Here is a 21,728-nt window from a genome sequence, read left to right as displayed (position 1 = left end):
GCGAATACATCACCAAATGACAAAGTCACAGAAGAGCCTAAAGTATGAAAAAACTAGGAATTACGTCTCCATTAAAAGAGCACAATAACTCTCCTCCATCTCTTGAAAAAACAGAAGTTACCAAAATGTCAGAGAAAGAATTCAGAACATTCATGGTGACAAAACTCCATGAGTTGGTACAGAAAAGAGACAACAAACTCCAGGAGATGAGGAAGTCCTTCCATGATTTGAAAGAAATGGACATTATAAGAAAGAATCAAATAGACCTCTTATAAATGAAGACTGTAATACAGGAAATCAAAACCTTTCTCTAAAGTGTTAAAAGCTGATTAGACCATGTTGAAGACCGAGTCACAGACATAGAAGACAACACCTCTAACCTAGAAAAGAAAACACCAAAAAGAAAAAATAACAAACAAACAAAAAAAGTGAGGATAATACACGAGAAATAATAGATTCCATTAAACATCCAAACATCCAAATAATTGGTATCCCAGAAGGTGAAGAAACTACCAAGGGCATTGAAAAGTTATTCCATGAAGTCCTGGAAGAAAACTTTCCAAGTCTAGAGAAGCACTCAAACATCCAGACCCAAGAAATACAAAGGACCCCAAATAGAATCAACCCAAGAAGAGCCTCTCCACAGCACATCATAACCAGACTGGCCAAAACCACAGATAAAGACAAGATACTAAAATTGGCAAGAGAGAAATGTTAGTCATTTACAAAAGTTATCCCATCAGCCTAACACTGGACCTTTCAACAGAAACAAAGCAAGCAAGGAAAGAATGGGAAGATATATTGATAGTGTTAAGAGAGAAATAATTTCAACCAAGATTATTATATCTGACAAAATTATCCTTCATATGGGAAAAAAAGATAAAAATCTTCTCAAGACAAACAAATCCTGAAAGGATTTGCCAACACCAGAGCAACTCTTCAAGAAACTCTGAAGAGAGTGCTGAACAAGGAAAACTAGAGAAGGGACAGACAGAAATAAAAGAATAAAAAATAACCAAGAATATGGCCAACTTAATGGTAGAGACAAGTCCAGAAATAGCAAAAATAACATTGTATGTTAATGGACTAAATTATCCAATCAAAAAGTTGGCCGAAAGGAAAAAAAAAAAAAAAAAAAAAAACCTAGAAATCCGCTAACTGTGGCCTACAAGAAATGCAAAATGCAGCTCATTGGATAAAGACATACATGGATTAAAAGTGAAGTGCTGGAGAAAGAAATTTCATGCAAATGAAAATCAAAAAATAGCTGAAGTCACAATACTAATTTCAGACAAAATAGGCTTAAAAAACTATAAGAGCAAAGAACAGCCTTAAATAATAATAGAAAGGCTAATTCATCAAGAAGATGTAACACTTATAAATATCTATGCATCCAACTCAGGAGCACCCAAATACAAGAAAGAAAGACTATTGGATCTAAAAAGAGAGATAGACTGCAGCACACTAATTGTTGGGGATCTCAACACCCCATTATCTCCTCTGGACCCATTACCTAGACAAAAATATAAGCAAAGAAATATAGAAGCTTAATGATACCATAAATCAAATGGATTTAACAGAAATCTATAGAACTTTCCAACCAAAAAGACAAAACATACTTTTTTCTCACTCCCCCATGGAACCTTTTTGAAGATTGATCACATGATAGGGCACAAAACAAGCCTTTACAGATTCAGAATTATAGAAATTATATCCAGCATCTTCTCCAACCATGATGGAATTAAACTAGATATTAATTTCAGAGAAACACCTCAGATATACACAAATACATGGAAACTAAACAACCTAGTGCTGAATGACTTCACAACTACCAAAGAAATTAAGAGTGAAATCAAAAGATTCATGAAAACCAATAATAACGAGGACATGAGTTTCCATCATGGGATACAGTGAAAGCAATCATAAGAGGGAAGTTCATAGCAATTGGTGTGCATAAGGGAAAGATGCAAAGGTGCCAAGTGGACAGTCTAACATAATGCCTCAGAGAACTGGAAAAGCAACAATGACAAAAAAAAATCCAAAAAACACCAGGAGAAAAGAAATAATAAAGATTCAAGCAGAAATACATGAAATAGAAAATAAACAAACTATGCAGAAAATAAGTGAAAGTAAAAGCTGGTTCTTTGAAAAGTTGAACAAAATCAGCATACCACTAGCTAGACTAATTAAGAAGGGAGAAAGGAACCACATACATCAAATTCACAATGAAGCAGACAATATTACAACAGGCATAATAAAAATATAAAACATCATCAGAGGATACTATAGATGACTATACGCCAACAAACAAGAAAACCTAGATGAGATGGACAAATTCCTGGACACATATAATCTACCAAGATTGAGTCAGGAAAACATAGAAAGCCTGAATAGTCCCATAACAAGCAATGAGTTTGAATTAGTAATAAATAACCTCCCAACAAAGAAATCCATGATCCTGATGGCTTTACCTCTCAATTCTACAAAACTTTTAAAAAAGAGTTAACCCCGGGAACCAGCAGTTAGCGTAATGGCTATGTCGCTGGACTCCCACGTAGTCGACCGCGGTTCGTGTCCCGGACCCGGTGGCTTAAAACTCACGCCGGGCGCGTGTGCGTGCATGCCCAAGATCCCGAGAGGAGAATGGAGGAGAAGGGATTTCAGCGTGACCATCCCCCCTGGGGGGTGATTTCTCGCTTTCTGTCTCTATGTCTCTCTCTGTCTGTCTGGCGAGTGCACGCGCCCTACAGTGAAAATCTCTCCAAAAAAAAAATAAGTTAACCTCCATTCTATTTAAGTTATTTCTAAAGATTCAAAAGGAAGGAATACTCCCAAATTCATTCTATGAAGCCTCCATCAACCTTATCCTTAAAACATCAAGGACATGGGACCAGCAGTTAGTGTAATGGCTATGTCACTGAACTCCCATGTAGCCGATCACAGTTCAAGTCCCGGACCTGGTGGCTTAAACTCACGCCAGGCACGTGTACGTGCATGCCCAAGATCCCAAGAGGAGAATGGAGGAGAAGGGATTGCAGTGTGGCCATCTCCCCTGGGGAGTGATTTCTCGCTTTCTATCTCTCTGTCTCTCTCTGTCTTTCTGGCAAGCACACACACCCTATAGCAAAACCTCTCAAAAAAAAAAAAAACATAGTAAAACATCAAGGACATGAAAAGGAAGGGAAACTATAGACCAATACATATGATGAATATAGATGCAAAAATTCTCAAGATACTGGCAAATCGTATCCAACAACATATTTAAAAAGATTATACATCATGACCAGGTAGGCTTTATTCCAGGAATGCAAGGATGGTTCAACATTCACAAAACCATAAACGTAATACACCATATTAACAGAAAGAAAGATAAAAACCATATGAGCATATCAATTGATGCAGAAAAAGCATTTGATAAAATACAACATCTCTTCATGATAAAGACTCTCAGCAAAATTAGAATAGAAGGGTCATTCCTCAACACAATAAAAGCTATCTAGGAAAAACCCATAGCTGACACCATTCTAAATGGGGAAAAGCTGGGACAAGACAAGGATGCCCACTTTCTCCACTCCTTTTTAATATAGTACTGGAAGACCTCACCAATGCAATCAGAAAAGAGAATAAAATAAAAGGCTTTCGAATATGAAAAGAAAAGGTGAAATTACTTCTATTTGCAGATTACATGATTGTATACGTAAAAGGCCCAACAGTATCCACGAAAAAATTCCTGGAAGCAATAAATGAATACAGTAAAGTTGCAGGATATGAAATCAACAAAGAAAAATCTAAAGCATTTTTACATAGGAACAGCAAACAGACTGAGATAGAACTGAAGAAAATAACTCCATTTACCATAGCCACAAAAAATATAAGATACCTAGGAATAAATCTAACCAAAAAAGTCAAAGCCTCCACAAGGAAGACTATGAAAATCTAAAAAGAAACCAAAAATGACACAAAAACATGGAAGGACAGCCATGTTCCCAGATTGGAAGAATTAGTATAATCAAAATGGCAATTCTACCCAAATATTTAATGCAATTCCAATCAAAGTACCAGAGACATTCTTCACAGATCCAGAAAAGACAATCATAGAATTTGTCTGGAATCATAAAAGACCTCATACTGCCTAAGCAATCCTGCACAAGAAGAGTGAAGTGGGCGGCACCTCACTCCCTGAGCCCAAAATATATTACAAAACTGGGAATCAAAACAGCATGGCTTTGGTTATTTGTACATCTTCCTTAGAAAGCTGTCTGTTCAACTCATTTTCCCATTTTTAAATTGGTTTGATCATAGAGATTGAATGTATAAAATAAAATAAAATAAAATAAAATAAAATATATTATAAAACCAAAAACAAAATAGCATGGTACCAGCACAAAAACAGACATGTGGACCAATGGGACAGAACAGAGATCCCACAAATAAACCTAAAAACACACAGCCAACTGATTTTTGAAAACAACACTAGTCTGGGAACCAGCAGTTAGCGTAATGGCTGTGTCGCTGGACTCCCATGTAGTCGACCGCGGTTCGCGTCTCGGACCCGGTGGCTTAAATCTCACGCCAGGCGCATGTGCGTGCGTGCCCAAGATCCCGAGAGGAGAATGAAGGAGAAGGGATTGCGGCGTGACCATCCTCCCTGGGGGGTGATTTCTCGCTTTCTCTCTCTGTCTCTCTTTGTCTGTCTGGCGAGCGCACGCGCCCTATAGCGAAAACCTCTCCAACACAAAAAAAAAAAAACACTTGTCAACCCAGTTGGAAAAGAAAAACCTCTTTAATAAATGGTGCTGAAAAAACTGGGTAGCCACCAGCAGAAAGATGAATCTGGACCCCTATCTGTCACCGCTAATAAAAATCAACTCAAGGTGGGTCAAAGATCTAAATGTAGACTTCAAACTGGAAAAACTACTGGCTGAAAACACTGGGGAAACTCAGGAAGACACTAGAGTAGTCAAAGACTTTTCAAATAAGACCCCCAAGGCACAGGCAACAATCCCCAAAATGGGCAAGTGGACCATGGCTTCTAGGGGGCCCAGGGAGCTGGGAATCCTGATGTCCCACAGAGTCCCAGAGTGTCTCCTAATTGGCCACTGGAGGCCCCAAGTCCCAGCCCTGCCAGCTGCAGACTTCCCAACAGAGTGACCCCGAGTGCAGGGGCCCCAGGGTACTGCCAGATGATGGGGACAGGCCAGGAGGGACAGGTGCGTGAGCCATCCCCTCCCCTCTGCCACCACAGATGCAGGAGCTTCCTGCAGCCAGACCTGGACACCGGTGACTGTCACTGGGACCTCGGGTACTGCTGTCTGCCCCTCCCATCCTCTCTGCAGTGCTCGGGAGCCAGTGCTGAGCTGGGGAGGGGCAGGTGGTCCTCGGGGCCTCCTCATGCCCTCAGCACTCACCAAGGTTAGGACTTCAGGGGCCCTGGGAGGAGAGGTCCTGGCCTGAAGTGAGTCCTGACCCTCACCTGGTTAAGGTAAGTTCATGGTGCCCACCTGGCGGGGCTGCCAGGAGTAGAGGGGACCCTTAGAGTGAAGAAGCAGCTGGCTGGGGGATCCAGGAAATGCTGGGGCTCGCTCTCAGCAGGGGAGGAGGTGACCACTCTTGAACTGTCTGCTCGGCCTGGGCTCCAGACCCTGAGAGCCCTGACCCTGAAACTACCTGGGAGCAAACCCTCTCCTGTGCGTCTTGATCGGAGGCTCTGATTCTGCAGCAAGTGGGGCTCAAGCTCCTGCATTTCTGAACGGGCATTTGGGGAGCTACCAGCTTAGGACCATGATCCACAGGAGGGGTGGGACCAAAGGGGAGGACAAGGACATGGTGTCCATAGTCAGGGCTCCAGCTCTGCACCAACCCAGCCATCCTCAACCCCACGCAAGGACTGCTCAGTCAACTGCAGCCCAGGACACCCTGACCTCTCAGCACCCTGAGAGATCCATGCTTGCCCTTCCCCAAAGTGAACCAAAGACCCTGCTTGGGGCACGGCCATCCTGGCGCACCAGCTTCTCTGAAGGCTACCTCTGCAGTCAGCTCTTAGCATGCCAAGGCACATCAGGAGGACTCAGCAGCAACGGACCCTGCCCCTCCCCTCAAACAGAGGGTTTTGCACGTGAAAACTGTCATCTAGCTTGGTGGCCGATGGGCAGGCGGGTATGTCACTGCTCAACTGGCCTGGCCGGGCAGTGGGGACGGCACGGGCCCCGCACCAGGGCTCCCTAGAGTCCTGCCGTTAGGATGCAGAGCAGACCCTCTGCCCTCAGACCCTGCAGGCTCCTGCAGCCCAGCAGTGTCCCAAGCCCTCCTGGCAGGCATAGAGTAGAGGAGTAGAGTTCACCTGGCAGGCAGCCCCATGTCGTCTGGTCTGTGACAAAGATCTATGTCCAGCAGGGCCAGTTTCCAAATAGAAAAAGAACCCTGTTCAAAGTGCCCAAAGTGCTCCCTGGAAGGGAGCAAGGAATTGAGTGGCAGTGAGGACAATGGACAGGGCCAGAGTGCCCACTCCCAGGTGTCACAGCCCTGTCCTGTGCTCACCAGCGCTAGGCCTGGGTGGTCCCCACTGTCCCCCTCAGTCGGCCCAACATCTGGACACTGGCAGGAACCTCTGCCACCATCATGGATGCAGAGAGCCCTGCTCAGAAAGCTACCTGCTCCATTGCTGAGTCAGCGACACCCCGACGCTCTCCGTGTCCTGCAGGGGAGACAGACACCTGCCTCAGGGGAGGCTGGTCCTGTTCCATGTCCAACCTGGCCCACAACTGAGTGGTCACCTGGCCTGGGCCTTGGGAGCAGGGGCCTTCCGTGAGCACCCCTAGGAGTCGGGGAGCCAAGGCCTGGAGGGTGCGGGACTAGGTGCAAGCAGGTACAGGGATGGAGAATGCAGGGGTGTCCCTTGGGAAGGGGACAGTGAGCATCTCAGGAGGAGGGGCAGGGAGGCTGTGACGCTGGCCTCACTGAGGGCTGCTCAGTTCAGGAACCCTCTCCGAACCCCACCCTAGCCCCTTTGCAGCAACTACACGGAAAGGGCATGTAAACACAATGCATGTTTACAAATTAAATAACAGAAGGAAACGTTGCCCTCACAGGACATTGTGAGCTCCACTGGAAGGAGACCCAGGCGTTGACCTCTCTCGGGCAGTGTGCAGCGGCATTGGTGGGTCCCTGCTCCAGGGGACGTATGACCATGTGACCAGGGCCTGCTCCCTCCTGAGGCTCCAGCCTCCTCTCCACCTTGTGTCCGGCCCAGGCCATGCTGACCCGCAGCAATGGCAACCTCTCGGCGGTCTCCCTGAGCGAGTTCGTGCTGGAGGGATTTGCAGGGGGCCCAGGGACACAGGCCCTGCTCTTCGCTGTGTTCCTGGCCCTGTACGTGGTCACCGTCCTGGGCAACCTCACCATGATCCTGGTCATCACCCTGGATGCCCGCCTGCACTCCCCAATGTACTTCTTCCTCAAGAACCTCTCCTTCCTGGACCTCTGCTACTCCTCCGTCATCGCCCCCAACGCCCTGGCCAACTTCTTCTCCTCGTCCAGGGCCATCACCTTCGCGGGCTGCGCCACTCAGCTCTTCTTCTTCTCCCTGTTGGCTTCCAGCGAGTCTTTCCTTCTGGCCGTGATGGCCTACGACCGCTTCATGGCCATCTGCAGCCCCCTGCAGTACCCAGTGACCATGTGCCCCGCGAGCTGCACCCGCCTGGTGCTGGGCACCTACTGTGGAGGCTGCCTCAACTCCATCGTGCAGACCAGCCTCACGTTCCAGCTCCCCTTCTGCAGCTCCCACCGCATTGACCACTTCTTCTGCGACGTGCCCCCCCTGCTGCAGCTGGCCTGCGCCGACACGACCCTCAACGAGCTGGTCATGTTCGGCCTCTGCGGGCTCATCATCGTGGGCACCACGCTCGTGGTCCTGGTCTCCTACGGCTACATCGCAGTGACCATCCTGAGCATGCGCTCCGGCACCGGGCGCCACAAGGTCTTCTCCACCTGTGGCTCCCACATGACGGCCGTGTCCCTGTTCTACGGGACGGTGTTCGTCATGTACGCCCAGCCAGGGGCTGTGGAATCCTTGGAGCAGGGCAAGGTGGTCTCCGTCTTCTACACCCTGGTCATCCCGATGCTTAACCCCCTCATCTACAGTCTGCGGAACAAGGACGTGAAGGATGCCCTGAGGAGGCTGAGCCAGAGACAGACAGCCTAGTGAGGGAGTGGCCGGCGGGAGACCCGGCGTCCTGGGCTGCAGGGGCGAGCTCCAAGGGAGACACTGGGCAGTGAGGAGCCCCACCCTTCTCTACTTGCAGGGGAATCAGATGCCCTGGGGCTCATCCAGCTGTGCACGCAGCCCTCCCCCGCTCATGTCATGGGCCGGGTTTGCTCAGTGCAAGCTGCACCGGCTAGTGAGGTGTTTCTGCCTCCTGGACTAAAACTTCAGAGAAGGAACCCTGGCCCCAACTCAGTGAAAAACCAAGTCAAAGCATGGTGCGTCTTCCTCCTCCTTCTTACCGTAGCTCTCTGGCCATGCCATGGTGTTTAGTAGGAGGGGGCTCAGATGTTTGTGCAGGAGCTTTTAGTTGTATTTATTCTTATTCATGGTAGCTGGTGTGCACGTGAGAGAGGGGGGGGAGGGGGAGAGAAAGAGATGGGGAGAGAGAGGGAGAAAAAAGGGGAGAGAGAGAGGGAGAGAAAAAGAGAGAGAGAAAGGGAGAGAGGGAGAGAAAAAGGGAGAGAGAGAGGGAGAGAAAAAGGGAGAGAAAGAGAGGGAGAGAGGGCGAGAGAGAAGAGAGGAAAAGAGAGAGGGAGAGAGGGAGAGAGGGAGAGAAGGAGAGAGAGAGGGAGAGAGGGAGAGAGGGAGAGAGATGTACCCTCAATAGCGTCTCTTCACACGTGACCCTTTCCCCATCTCCAGGGTCAACTTGTGTGTGTGCGTGTCCCGGGTGCGTTTTCAGGCTGACCCCGTGATCCAAACACAACCCTGTGTGACCTCCGACCAGGCCCACTGAGCTGGGCCCCCTCGTGCACCTTAGTTAAACTTGTCAGGAAATAAAATGTGCCTCTGGGCAGGGGCCTGCCAAGTCCTGGTGGCCTCTTGTGAGCCCTGAGTGGAGGCCCTCCTGCCTCCACTTTGCCTCATTTCTGCTCACCTCTCACACCTTCACCAGAGATCTTTTTAAAACAGCTAAGTCCATGGCCAGGGCCTTCCACAGGGTGAATAGGCGTCAGCGTGAATGGCCACAGCTGTGTCACCAGATCTGCCAAACAGATACCTCTTAAAGGAGCAGGATCCAAGGCGAACGTGTTAGATCCACTCAGGGCAGAAGCTCCTTGGGCTCCTGCTCCATCCACCATGGACTGGACAACCTTGTCCTGACGGGATGGCTCAGAGTGCCAGACAGGAACCCCCCCGGACTCAGGATGGAAGACGTGAGTAAGCCTTTCCCTTCTATATAATCTATATGCGAATATAAACATTTCCATATCTAAGAAAAGTACCCAGCCTCACTCACAGCTCGGGGAGTTCACCGCCGTCCAAGTCGGGCTGGCAGAGACGAGGTGGACTGCAGTGTGAGAACCCTCTCGCTCTCTTTCGGAAAGCTAGAAATATGTAAACATGTTTTCCAAAGAATAAAGAAGTCCTGTGAAACTAGAATGAGGAGCAGCAATGTGCCTGCATCGATGCAGCCCTTCCACACTCATGAGCACACTGGTGTGGACACGGGGTGAGCCTGGACAGAGGCTTGGACATTTCTGGCCCTCAGGCCCACTCGGTCTTCTCCACAGTCCCTCTGCCCACCACAGTTTCTCTGTCCCAGTCTCCCACAGGGTGTTCAGTAGACTTTCTGGCAGGGACTTCTAGCAGTGCCTCGGCCTTGGGCTGGGGGTGGGGGGTTAGGGGCTAGCCCATAGCGAGGCTTACAAGGCCTGCCCAGAGAGATCGGGTCATCACAGCACGCTGAACAATGCTGGTCCCTCTTCTGCCATGGGGGTCAGTGTTTTTCCAGTAAAATCTCTGTGGCTTCCTCGCATTCATTCCTAGCTTGCTAAGTCTTACCATGAATGAATGCTGAATTTTAGCAAATACTCTTCTCCCCTGTGGCAGCCGACAGTTAGGACTCGAGTCAGCCTCTGGGTGCCGGAACGTGTGGAAGGCTGTCCTGTGTCTTTCCCGCCAGCACTGAATTGCCCTGTGTCTCAGAGCACACCTTTTCCACGTTTGATTGAGAAAAGCGGGCCTCGAGTTTGAACTTGGGATGAAGAACGACTGCGTGCCTTAGATCCAGAGTTCTTAGACCAAGCAAGTGCTCCTGATAAAGGGTGATGAAAGTAAAAACAAAACAAAACAAAAAACCCACTATGCCAAGCACCACATGTAATGCTGAAATGGTAAAAGCCAACCCTTTGAAATCATGAAGACGATTATGCCCCATCAATACTCCTGAGTTTTAGTAAGATACCAAATGTCCTAATTTACATTCCCACCAACAGTGTAGGAGATTTCCCGTTACACCACAGCCTCACCAATACTTATCACTTTCTGGGGTTTTTTTTGTTTTTTTAATCTTATCCATTCTGATTGGGGTTAGGTAATAACTCATCGTGGTTTTGATTTGCATCTCCTTTGTGATGAGGGATGTTGAGCATTTTTTTGGATGTTCGTATGTCTTCCTTAGAGAGTTGTTTGTTCAGTTTATTTTCACATCTTTTAATTGAGCTAATCATTTTTGGAAGGGTAAGATGTTTGAATTCCCTGTGTATTCTGGTTATCAGTTCCTTATCTGAGCTGTAGTTTACAAAAATAATCTCCCATTCTAAGGGTTGTTGATTCACACTAATTACTCTGTCTTTTGCTGGGCAGAAACTTCTTAATCTGATGTAATCCCACTGATCTACTTTGGGGATTATGGCCTGTGTTTTGGGGGGTCCTATTTAAGAAGTCTTTGACTACTCAGTGTCTTCCAGAGTTTTCCCATTGTTTTCCACCAGTACTTTTATAGTTTGAGGTCTTAGGTTTAGATCTTTGATCCACTTTGAGTTGATTTTAGTTAGTGGTGACAGATAGGGGTCCAGATTCATCTTTCTGCAGGTGGATACCCAATGTTCCCAGAACCATTTGCTAAAGAGGTTTTCTCTTTTCCTACTGGATTGACTGGTGCCTTTTTTCAAAAATCAGTTGGCTGTGTGTTTTGAGGTTTATTTCTGGGATCTCTGCTCCGTTCCATTGGTCCACATGTCTGCCAATATCATGTTGTTTTGATTATCACAGTTTTGTAATATATTTTGGGATCAGGGAGTGAGATACCTCCTAGTCCACTCTTCTTATGCAGGATGGTTTTGGCAACATGGGGTCTTTTGTGATTCCAAACAAATTCTATGATTGTCTTTTCTAGATCTATGAATAATGTCTCTGGTACTTTGGGATTGCATTAAATACATAGATTAATTTGGGTAGAATTGCCATTTTGATTATATTAATTCTTCCAATCCAGGAACATGGGTTGTCCTTCCCCATTTTTCTGTCATTTTTTTAAAATATATTTTCATAGGTTTCCTTGACTTCTTTGGCTAGATTTACTCCTAGGTATCTTATACTTTTTGTGGTTACGGTAAATAAGATTACTACAGCCCCTGTGGAGAACAATACGGAGGTTCCTCAAAGACCTACAGATAGAACTACCATGTGATTCAGTAATTCCACTCCTGAGTCTCTACCCAAAAGACAAGAAAACTCTTAGTTGGAAAAGTGCTTCCACATCCATGTTTATTGCAGCGTTATTCACACTTGCTAAGACATAGAGCCAACCCAAATGTCCATGAACGGATGAATGGATTGAAAAAGTGTGGCACTACTCAGTCATTTAAAAAAAAAAACAGACCCTGCGGCCAGGAGTTAGTGTAATGGCTATGTCGCTGAACTCCCATGTAGCCGACTATGGTTCAAGTCCCAGACCCAGTGGCTTAAACTCATGCTGGGCGCATGTGTATGCATGCCCAAGATCCTGAGAGGAGAATGGAGGAGAAGGGACTGCGGCATGGCCATCCCCCGGGGGGTGATTTCTTGCTTTCTATCTCTCTGTCTCTTTCTGGCGAGCACATGCGCCCTATAACAAAAATCTCTCAAAAAAGAAAAAAAATCAGACCCTGGCATTTGATAGAAAGTGGACAAATATCGGGGAACCAGCAGTTAGCGCAATGGCTATGTCACTGGACTCCCACGTAGTCGACCGCGGTTCGCGTCCCAGACCCAGTGGCTTAAAACTCACACCGGGCGCGTGTGCGTGTGTGCCCAAGATCCTGAGAGGAGAATGGAGGAGAAGGGATTGTGGCGTGACCATCCCCCCCTGGGGGGTGATTTCTCACTTTCTGTCTCTATGTCTCTGTCTGTCTGGCGAGCGCACACGCCCTATAGTGAAAATCTCTTCCCCCCCCAAAAAAAAAGAAAGAAAAAAAAAGAAAGTGGACAAATATGGAAGATTTACTGCTGAGTGAAGCTAACCAGGCTATAAAAGAGAGACATTGTATGTCTCCACTTAATATAGACCAGCTGTCAGGACTCTGGCAGAAATGGAAAGATTGGAGTATACAGAAGCATGGAAAATGGTTACAGATACTGGAGACAGGTGGGAAGATGGTGAGAGATGGGGGAGAGTGAGAGGGAAGGGATCAAGGAGAAAAATAGAGAGACAAGACACTTAAGGGACATAGAAATGGAGGATTGTCTGTTGATGATAGTGTGTATGGTATCTTCAACTGCACTGGTATGAAGTGTATTCAAGTTGGCTAAGTTCACTTTATAAGCTGTGGTGATACATAGTGATTGAATGTATAAAATAAATAAAAATAATAAGAAAGGAATTACACAGGTTCGTATAAATGTTATCAGATACATGTAAAGCCCAAAACAAGTCTTACCTGGAACAAGATAATGTCCCCACGCTTTAAATTAAATGGACATTTAGGGCTTGAAAGAATATGCAGAAAGGAGAGTTAGAGGTGTCCAGGAAGAGAAAGAGAATGCACAACAGGAGCAGAGTCACAGCTACTCATATTGTCAATGTAACAATAACCAGACACAGTTCTCCCCTACTGCACAACAGCAAAGAATGGTTTTTCAATGTACACTGGACTTTGCTTCATGAATTCCAGCGTGTGGGACTCCGGTGGACATTAGAGCCAAGCAGATGGTCAGGTTCTGCTGCTGGGATGCGCATGTGCAAGTTTCACAACTTTTTGTTCCTTAACTGAAAAAAACAGATATTAATAACATCGACCTCATAGGGCCATTATGAAGAGCCAATGCTAAAAAGTGCTTAGCATAGAGTTTGGTATACATACTCAGTGAATAGTGGCTGATATATTTGTTTTAAAATTTTGATACGATAGTCTTAATCAAATGTAAAAAATCAGTTAGCATTTTCATATGGATTTATTTCTAGGGTACCTATCCTGCTACACTGACTTCTGTGTGTTTGCTTCCACTTTGCCAGTACCACAGCATCTTGATCACTGTAGGTATACAATACATTTTAAAATCTAAAAACATCAAATGTCTAAGGTTTGGAGAGACCAGCAGGTGGCGTGGTGGTTAAGGTGCTGGACACTCCCACATGACCAACCATGGTTCAAGTCCTGGATCTCGTGGCTTGTATTCTCACCTTCCCTCTCTCTCTTTCTCTCTCTCTCTGTGTCTGTCTCTGATCAAACTAAAATAAATGAATGAATAAATAAGAATAAATCATTTTTTAAAATGTCTAAGGTTTGGAAAAGAATAATGAAATGATTATTAGTTACATACAACATAATTAGATCTACAAATAATTAGAATTCAGCAAAGTTGCCAGACATGTATTTATGTATGTGTGTGTGTGTATGTGTGTGTGATGCCACTACATTTCCATTAATCATGAATAGAAGAAATAAGCCTTTTGTAAGTAGATGCCACTTATAATAGTAAGCAACAGTTACATTTTTCAAGAATAAAATGAGCTTAAGTTGTGTAAGAACTTTATAGAGAAAAACTTGTTATTAAAAGACATTAGAGAAAATCTAAATAAATGGAGAGCTCCCCTATGTTCATGGATAGGAAAAGAAATCTCTACAGTTATGCTCAAAACCTCCTTCCTGGTCCACTGGCCACATCTCTACTGTGTCCCCTGCTGTCATTCTCCAGCACAGACCAAGTGACAGCTCAGGACAGTCCTCCCCGACTCTCCCTACATGCCTTCCATGCACTGAGGACACTTTTACTGATGCATTTCCCACATTACCATTTTGGCAACTGTGTGTGCATGATGTGTGTGTGTACATATGCACATGTGTGCCTGTGTTTATCTCAAGGACAGAGACCACAGTTCAGTTGTCTCTGCAGTTTCTGTTCGTGGCCCCACACGACTACTGAGTATAGGTTAAACTAGACTTAATCGCTCGAAGTGCCTCACCATCTGCAGAGCAGCTCATCCCCGATGTCACTGAAACATGGGGCCATCGGGGAAGAGCACCTTCATCTTCCTGTCTCCATGCACACGGCCTTGACTGACTTCCTCCCAGTCTCGCAGGGTGATTTGTGTTTTGGAATCCTGCTGCCTCCGTCCATTCAGCCTCCTCCGGGACTCTGCCAATGATCAGCCTCTCTTTCAATTAATTTTGAGCATTCTCTTTCCTGATCATTCTTTCTTTGTTTCTTCTTTCTCTTTGGGCTTCAAGCACCCCCAAACCTGCCTCATCCTGTCCTCTCCTGCACACATCTCTGAAACCTACTCATCTCTGAGAAATTTTGCTATAGGATGTGTGTGCTCACCAGAGAGACAGAAAGTGAGAAATTACTCCCCAGGGCAGAAAAGCATGTTGCAATCCCTTCTCCTCCAGTCTTCTCTCAGGATCCTGAGCACACATGCACTCATACCCGGTGTGAGTTTTAAGCCACTGGGTCCAGGACTTGAACTATGGTCAACCATGTGGGAGACCAGCAACATAACCACTCACCATCTGCTGGTCCCTCCAGCATGTTTTCCAAGCCCCCAAGTCTGGGGTTCAAACCGCAGTCAGTCATGTGGTACACAGCCACCTTATCCACTACACCACCAGCTGGTCCAAGACATATTTTCGAGAATTAAAATTAGAAGTCACAGCCTTTTTTAAAACTATTTATTTCTCCCATGTGCAAGAGAGACAGAGAGAAAGACAGACAGACAGAGACACAATAAGACAACATCCCCAACAGGGTCTCAATGCTGCAACCCACCCACAGCTTCAGCTAGCACTAGATCATGGACACACATGCAACCAGCATACTCAGGGGGTGTCTGGACACAGACCAGGAAAGTCCCGTGTGAGTCAGCTTTAAAGCATGCCATGTCTTACTGCTACACACCATCACGTTCCCAGGAGCCACAGTCTTCACATAACCAACCTAATCTTGGTAGCGATATATCATAGCTTCTGCCGAATTCTATTCATTGAGAGAAAATAACTAAATCCAGCCCACCTTCAAGAGGAGGTTGTGAATACTAGGAGACAGGGATCTTTGGGGCCATCGTGGAAATGGTCTCCCTACCACATAAGTCACAGACCAGAAGAAAACATTTGCAAATAACAATAACATCAAATACATAAAATTTTAAATAATAAAACAGTCAAATGGGCAAATAACTTTTTTAATGCCAGAGAGCACATGCACATGAGAGAGAGAGACCCCTTAATGAGGCATGGTCACACTGCCATCCTTTCCTCCAATTCCATTCCTTCAGAGTGCATGTACTCCAGGCATAATTTTCAAGCTAAGAAGACTGGAATTTGAACCCTGGATAGCTATGTGGGATCTGACTTCCTCTGCACAGTGTCCAGTTATTGTGCTACAGAGTTGGCAGGCACAAATTTTGACAGGCATACAGATGGCAATATGCCCAATATTGTTAGTAATTAGGAAACACAGATTATAATAACAAGACACCATAACACAGTCAGCATCATGGCTAAAACACTAAAGTGTGATTACAGAGAGCAACTGGAACGCTCTAGACTGCTAGTGAGAAGGTAAATGGTACAGCTATTTCGGGAAGCAGTTGGGCAGCAATTAGGCTAAACAGGCCCAGCCACCGTAGCATACATGCCAAGAGACTGTGCTCCACAGCTAGAACCACATGGAGACCTGGTTCAATCCCACCCTGTAGGCCAGGTGCAGTGGCATGTGCCTGGAGTCCCATCAACCACAGCAGACTGAGGCAGAGGGTTGGCCCTGTCCATAAAAAGAGCCGGGCATGGTTGTCTGTAGTCCCAGCTGGGAGGCTGAGGCAGGAAGATTGCAACAGGGCAGGATTCTGGCTCTAATAATAATAATAATAATAATAAATTAGAAAGTTAAACATATGCCTACCTTATGGTCCAGTCAATCCATTTCTAGATAGTTACCTAAGAGAAACGAAAGCGTGTGTCCACACAAAGATTTGTACTTGAGCATTCACAGCATCCAAGCTGGTAACAGCCCTAATCAGCAACACCTGGCGTGAGTTTGCCAGGGCTGCCAGAAGCCACGTGCACAGACTGGCTGACAGCAGGCTCTACTTTCTCAGTTTTGGAGGCTGCAAGTTCAGGGTTGTGGTGTCGGCAGGTGCGGTTCCTTCTGAGGCCTTTCTCCTTGGGTTGCAGACAGTTATGCCTCGGATTGTGTTGTCTGTGTCCTACTCTCACTTCTTTTGAGGACACCAGCCATATTGGAGTAAGGCCCACCATACGACCTCACTTTACCTTAATTTCCACTTGGACATTCTATCTCCAAATAGTCACATTCTGAGGTACTGGGGGCTAAGACTTCAACAATTTAATCCAGGGGGATCACAACTCAGTTCCTAACCGTCTGGCCACTCTAGAACACATGCCATTCTCATACACAAAATGCATTAAACCCCTCCTGACAATCCCAAAATGTCTTAAGCCATTCCAATACGGACTCTAAGTCCAAACTCTCATCTAAGTCAGGTACAGGGGAGACTCAAAGTATGATCCATTCTGAGGCATCGTTCTTCTCCCTGTGAGTCTGTAACACCAAAGCAGATGCCTCCAAAATACAGTGGTTGGATAAATGAAGCACAGGCATTGCCATCCCACCAGGGATAAGTCAGAAGTAAGGAAGGGCTGACATATCTCGAGCAAGTTTGAAACCTAGCAAGGCAAATTCTGATAGCTTTTTAAGGTTCAAGAATAGTTGCCTTTGACTCCATCCTCTGTATTCTGGGCATATTTGCTGAGACATTGTTTTTAGGTTCTTTCATGTGGATATGTATATCAATAATTCATTCTTTTTCTTTGCTGTGTTCCATTCCATTTTATGGAGATATAATGCTTTTTTATACACTCATCTGTCAATAGACATTCAAATTGCTTTTTAGTTACTAGACTATGAATAAAATTGCTATGAACATTACTACAAGTCTTTTTGTGATGTACGTTTCCATTTCTCCTGAACAAATAAATATCCAGGAGTGGAACTGCTCATTCCTATTAGAAATGTATGTTCAACTTTGTAAGAACCCGAGAAATGCCAAGTATGCACCTCCACCAATAACATATGAGTTCCAGTGGCTCCATACACTCCCCAACTCAGGATTATCAGACTTTTCACGTTTTAGCCTGCCTAGAAGGTGTGTGGTACAGATTGTACATCCTTAATCAGCAAATCCCACCTCGTGGACCCCGGCAAAATCCAAAATTCAAAATGCTCCAAAATCCAAAACTTTCTTGAGCTCGGACATGATACCACAAGTGGAAAATTCTATGCCTGACAGGTTTGATATTTTTAAATATTGTATAAAATCACCTTCAGGCTATGTATATCAGTGTATATGGCATATAAATAGATTTTGTGTTTCAACTTGGGTTCCAGCCCTACGATATTTCATTATGTATACATAAATATTCCAAAATTTGGAATCCAAAATTCTGGTCCCAAGCATTGTGAATAAGGTATATTCAACCTATAGAAGATATCACATTGCAGTGTTACTTTTGTGTTTCCCTTATGAGATTAGATATTGATAACCTTGCCATGTGTTTATTAGCCATTTGCGTATCTTCTGTGGTACAGTGTCAAGTCAATGTTTGGACATGTGAGGGATGAATGTTTATCTCCTTATGACCAGGTTTTGAGAGTTTACATACAGGTCTTCTGTCCGATACATGTTTTAAAAATACCTTTTCCCTTGGGAACCAGCAGTTAGTGTAATGGCTGTGTCACTGGACTCCCACGTAGTCGACCGTGGTTCGCGTCCCGGACCCGGTGGCTTAAAACTCACGCCGGGCGCGTGTGTGCATGCCCAAGATCCTGACAGGAGAATGGAGGAGAAGGGATTGTGGCATGACCATCCCCCCTGGGGGGTGATTTCTCACTGTCTCTATGTCTCTGTCTGTCTGGCGAGCGCACGCGCCCTATAGTGAAAATCTCTCCAAAAAAAAAAAAAAATGCCTTTTCCCAATCTGTGGCTTGCTTTCCCATTTTCTTAACATTGTTTTTGGATAAATTGCTTGAGTTCCCTGTATATTCTGGTTATTAGTCCCTTATCCGAGGCATAGTTTGCAAATAAATTCTCCCATTCCAAGAGTTGTCAATTCACTCCAATTATTGTTTTTGTTTTTCTGTGCAGAAGCTTTTTAACCTGATGTAATTCCACTTGTCTACTTTTTTGGATTATTGCCTGTAGTTTGATTGTCTTATTTAAGCAGTCTTTGCGTACTCCTACGTCTGTAGTTTTCCACTAGTAGTTTTATAGTTTGAGGTCTTAGGTTTAGATCTTTGATTCATTTGGAGTTGATTTTTGTTAGTGGAGAGAGATAGGAGCCCATATTCATCTTTCTGCAGGTGGATACCCAGTTTTTCCAGCACCATTTACCAAAGAGATTTTCTTTCCTCTGCTGGATTGACTGGTGGGCTTTTTCAAAAATTGGTTGACTGTATGTTTTTGGTTTTATTTCTGGGGTTTCTATTCTGTTCTTATGATCCATGTGCCTGTTTTTGTGCTGATACCATGCTGTTTTGATTATCACTGTTTTGTAACGTGTTTGGGGATCAGGGAATGAGATGCCTCCTCCTCCAACTCTCCTTGCATAGTATTTCTTGGCCATACAGGATCTTCTATGATTTCAAGTTCTATGATTGTATACTGGATGCCTGTACTCTGACAGAAACTGTAGGACTGGATGGTATACAGGCATGGAGAGCAACTGTGGGTACCAGAGACAGTGGAGGAGGGTGGGAAATGGGAGCCAGTGAGAAGAGGGCAATCAAGGGGGGAAAGACAGAAGCGAAACATCTCAGGGACACAAAATGGAAAAGTATCTGTTGAAGATAATATGAATGGTAATGTCTTTGGTTGGACTAATATACAGTATACTCAGGATGAGAGAATGCATTTGCTATCTATAATGATACACAGTGATTGCAATAATAGTAATAGATGTTTAAATATAGAAAAAAAAAACAAAAAAACACTGTTTTTGAAGAGATGTCTGATTTGATGAAGTCTAAACCTTTTATCCTTTCCTGTTTGACTTGTGCTCCAGTCCTTGAATCAATGCCTACTACGAGGCTGTGAGCTTTGTTCTCCGACTTCCTCTGGCTGAGCTGTTCATCTGTGATCCATTCACGGCTAAATCTTTATGTACAACGTGAGCAAGGATTGGGCACCATCTGGTATTTCCACGTGGATATCTGGTTCTTCCCGAACCACCTGCTGAAAAGACTTAGCACTTCTGCCCAAATCCCTCAGACCTAGTAGGCACCAGTTTATGCCTGGACTCTGTCAATTTCAGTGTCATGTTTGGGGCTATTCTGAGTGAGGCTGCTGACCATTCCTGGACAAACCTGTGTGTGCAAATCCTCCAAGTGGAATTTGGGGACGTCAGCCACAGGAGAAATGCAGCTGTAGCTTAGGAAATGGTCCACCCTCCCCAGTGTGGTCAGACCACTGGACACTCCCATGAGTAGGGCACTTCCAGGCGCAGCTGCACAGCCTGGATGACACCCGTGTTGCCTTTCAGACTCCAGCCTTTGAAATGTGAAATGATATCTTACCTTACACTCCATCACCGTTATCTCATCACAGCACACCGAATGTGTTCCCTCATCCTCAGCACCTTGTATTGGCTCAGGCGAAGATATTCCCACACACCCACTGGCGTTAAACCAGCCTTGCTCTGATGTGAAGGGGGAAGGGCTCACCAGCCACCCGCAGGAACCCTGCAGTGACTGCCCGAGTTGCGCACGAAGTGGCTGTGCCCACTCTCTCATCAGGCTGCACATGTTTTACTGTTTTACTGTTCTTACTAGACATAGCGTGTGACATAGTCTCTGTCAGACACGTGTGTCATGAGCAGACATGTGTCATGGAGTCCTCCTTCAGACATGTGCTAGGGTAGCCACAGCACGTGATGGGGTGAGTCTCTGTCAGACACGTGTGTTGTTAACAGATCTGTGTCATGGAGTGAGATGTGTCAGATATATGTGCCATGAGCAGACAAGTGTCATGGAGTGAGTCCTCTGTCAGACATGTGCTAGAGTAGCCACAGCACATGATGGGGTAAGTCTGTCAGACATGTGTGTTGTTAACAGATCTGTGTCATGGTGTGAGTCGTGTCGGATATATGTGCCATTTGCAGACGTGCGTCATAGAGTCCTCTGTGAGGCATGTGCTGGAGGAGACACAGCATGTGATGGGCCAAGTCTCTGTTGGACAAGTGTGTTGTTAACAGATCTGTGTCATGGAGTGAGTCGCATCGGATATATGTGCCATTTGCAGACGTGCGTCATGGAGTGAGTCCTCTGTCAGACATGTGCTAGAGTAACCACAGCAAGTGATGGGGTGTCTCTGTTGGACACGTGTGTTGTTAACAGATCTGTGTCATGGAGTGAGTCATGTCAGATATATGTGCCATTTGCAGACATGTGTCATGGAGTGAGTCTTCCATGAGGCATATGCTGGAGGAGACACAGCATGTGATGGGCCAAGTCTCTGTTGGACATGTGTGTTGTTAACAGACGTGTGTCATGGAGTGAGTCTTCCATGAGGCATGTGCTAGACCAAGTCTCTGTTGGACACGTGTGCCATGAGAAGACGCAGTGCATGACAGGGTGCGTCTCTGTCAGATACGTGTGCTGGAGTAGACACGTGTGCCCTGAGTATCTCTCGCCATCCCTGGTGTGACAATACCTCGATGCTACTGTTGCTGAGCAGACATCTCTGCACTTGTGCCGAGGTATGCACAGGTGAGACATCAGGTAACTTGCTCCAGGTCACACAGCAACAAGGGTGGAACCGCCATCCACACAGGCACCTCCTGAGCAGAGACACAGCACACAGTGCTGGGGGCCAGGCCACTCTACACAGGCGGCCTGGACAAGTGGCCTGACGTGGCGCACACCATCTGTCCATCTGTGAGGCGAGCGAACTGTGTCCTTGGTTGGGACACTCTGGGGACTAAACCACAGGCTAGGCACACGGGGCTCGACGCTGGCTTCCAAAGAGCGTCCTTGGGCATTGTTATGGTCACTGGCAAGACACCAAATAAATGGAAAATGCACCGAACTGCTGCGGACATTTTCAGGGCAGGCTTGGTGATTTTCCTGCTTTGCCAAGAGTTCTAGCAGGAGGGCTGCTAGGTGGCGTGGTGGTTAAGGTGCTGGACTCCCACGTGGCCAACCATGGTTCGAGTCTTGGACCTGGTGGCTTGCTTTCTCACTTTCCCCT

General features: G+C 45.9%; 1 protein-coding gene across 1 annotated transcript; it reads left to right on the top strand.

Moving 5' to 3' along the window:
* The first annotated feature begins 152 nt into the window (after positions 1 to 152).
* Positions 153 to 8,200, top strand: LOC102489497 (olfactory receptor 12). The gene is made up of 2 exons (XM_006151973.1): positions 153 to 172; positions 7,267 to 8,200. Exons 1-2 carry the CDS (start codon positions 153 to 155, stop codon positions 8,198 to 8,200), a joined length of 954 nt encoding a protein of 317 aa, XP_006152035.1.
* Positions 8,201 to 21,728: the final 13,528 nt, after the last annotated feature.

This window comes from Tupaia chinensis, unplaced genomic scaffold (genome assembly GCF_000334495.1).
Source record: "Tupaia chinensis unplaced genomic scaffold, TupChi_1.0 Scaffold000332_1, whole genome shotgun sequence".
Lineage (NCBI taxonomy): Eukaryota > Metazoa > Chordata > Mammalia > Scandentia > Tupaiidae > Tupaia > Tupaia belangeri.
Note: the sequence above shows the minus strand (reverse complement) of the source record. Positions and strands in the feature narration are given on the sequence as shown.

Excerpts from the sequence above, each read along its gene's own strand:
- LOC102489497 (XM_006151973.1), top strand. The coding sequence starts at position 153 with ATGGTGACAAAACTCCATGA. Across the intron at positions 173-7,266 it reads ATGGTGACAAAACTCCATGA|CAATGGCAACCTCTCGGCGG; the intron begins GTTGGTACAGAA and ends GCTGACCCGCAG.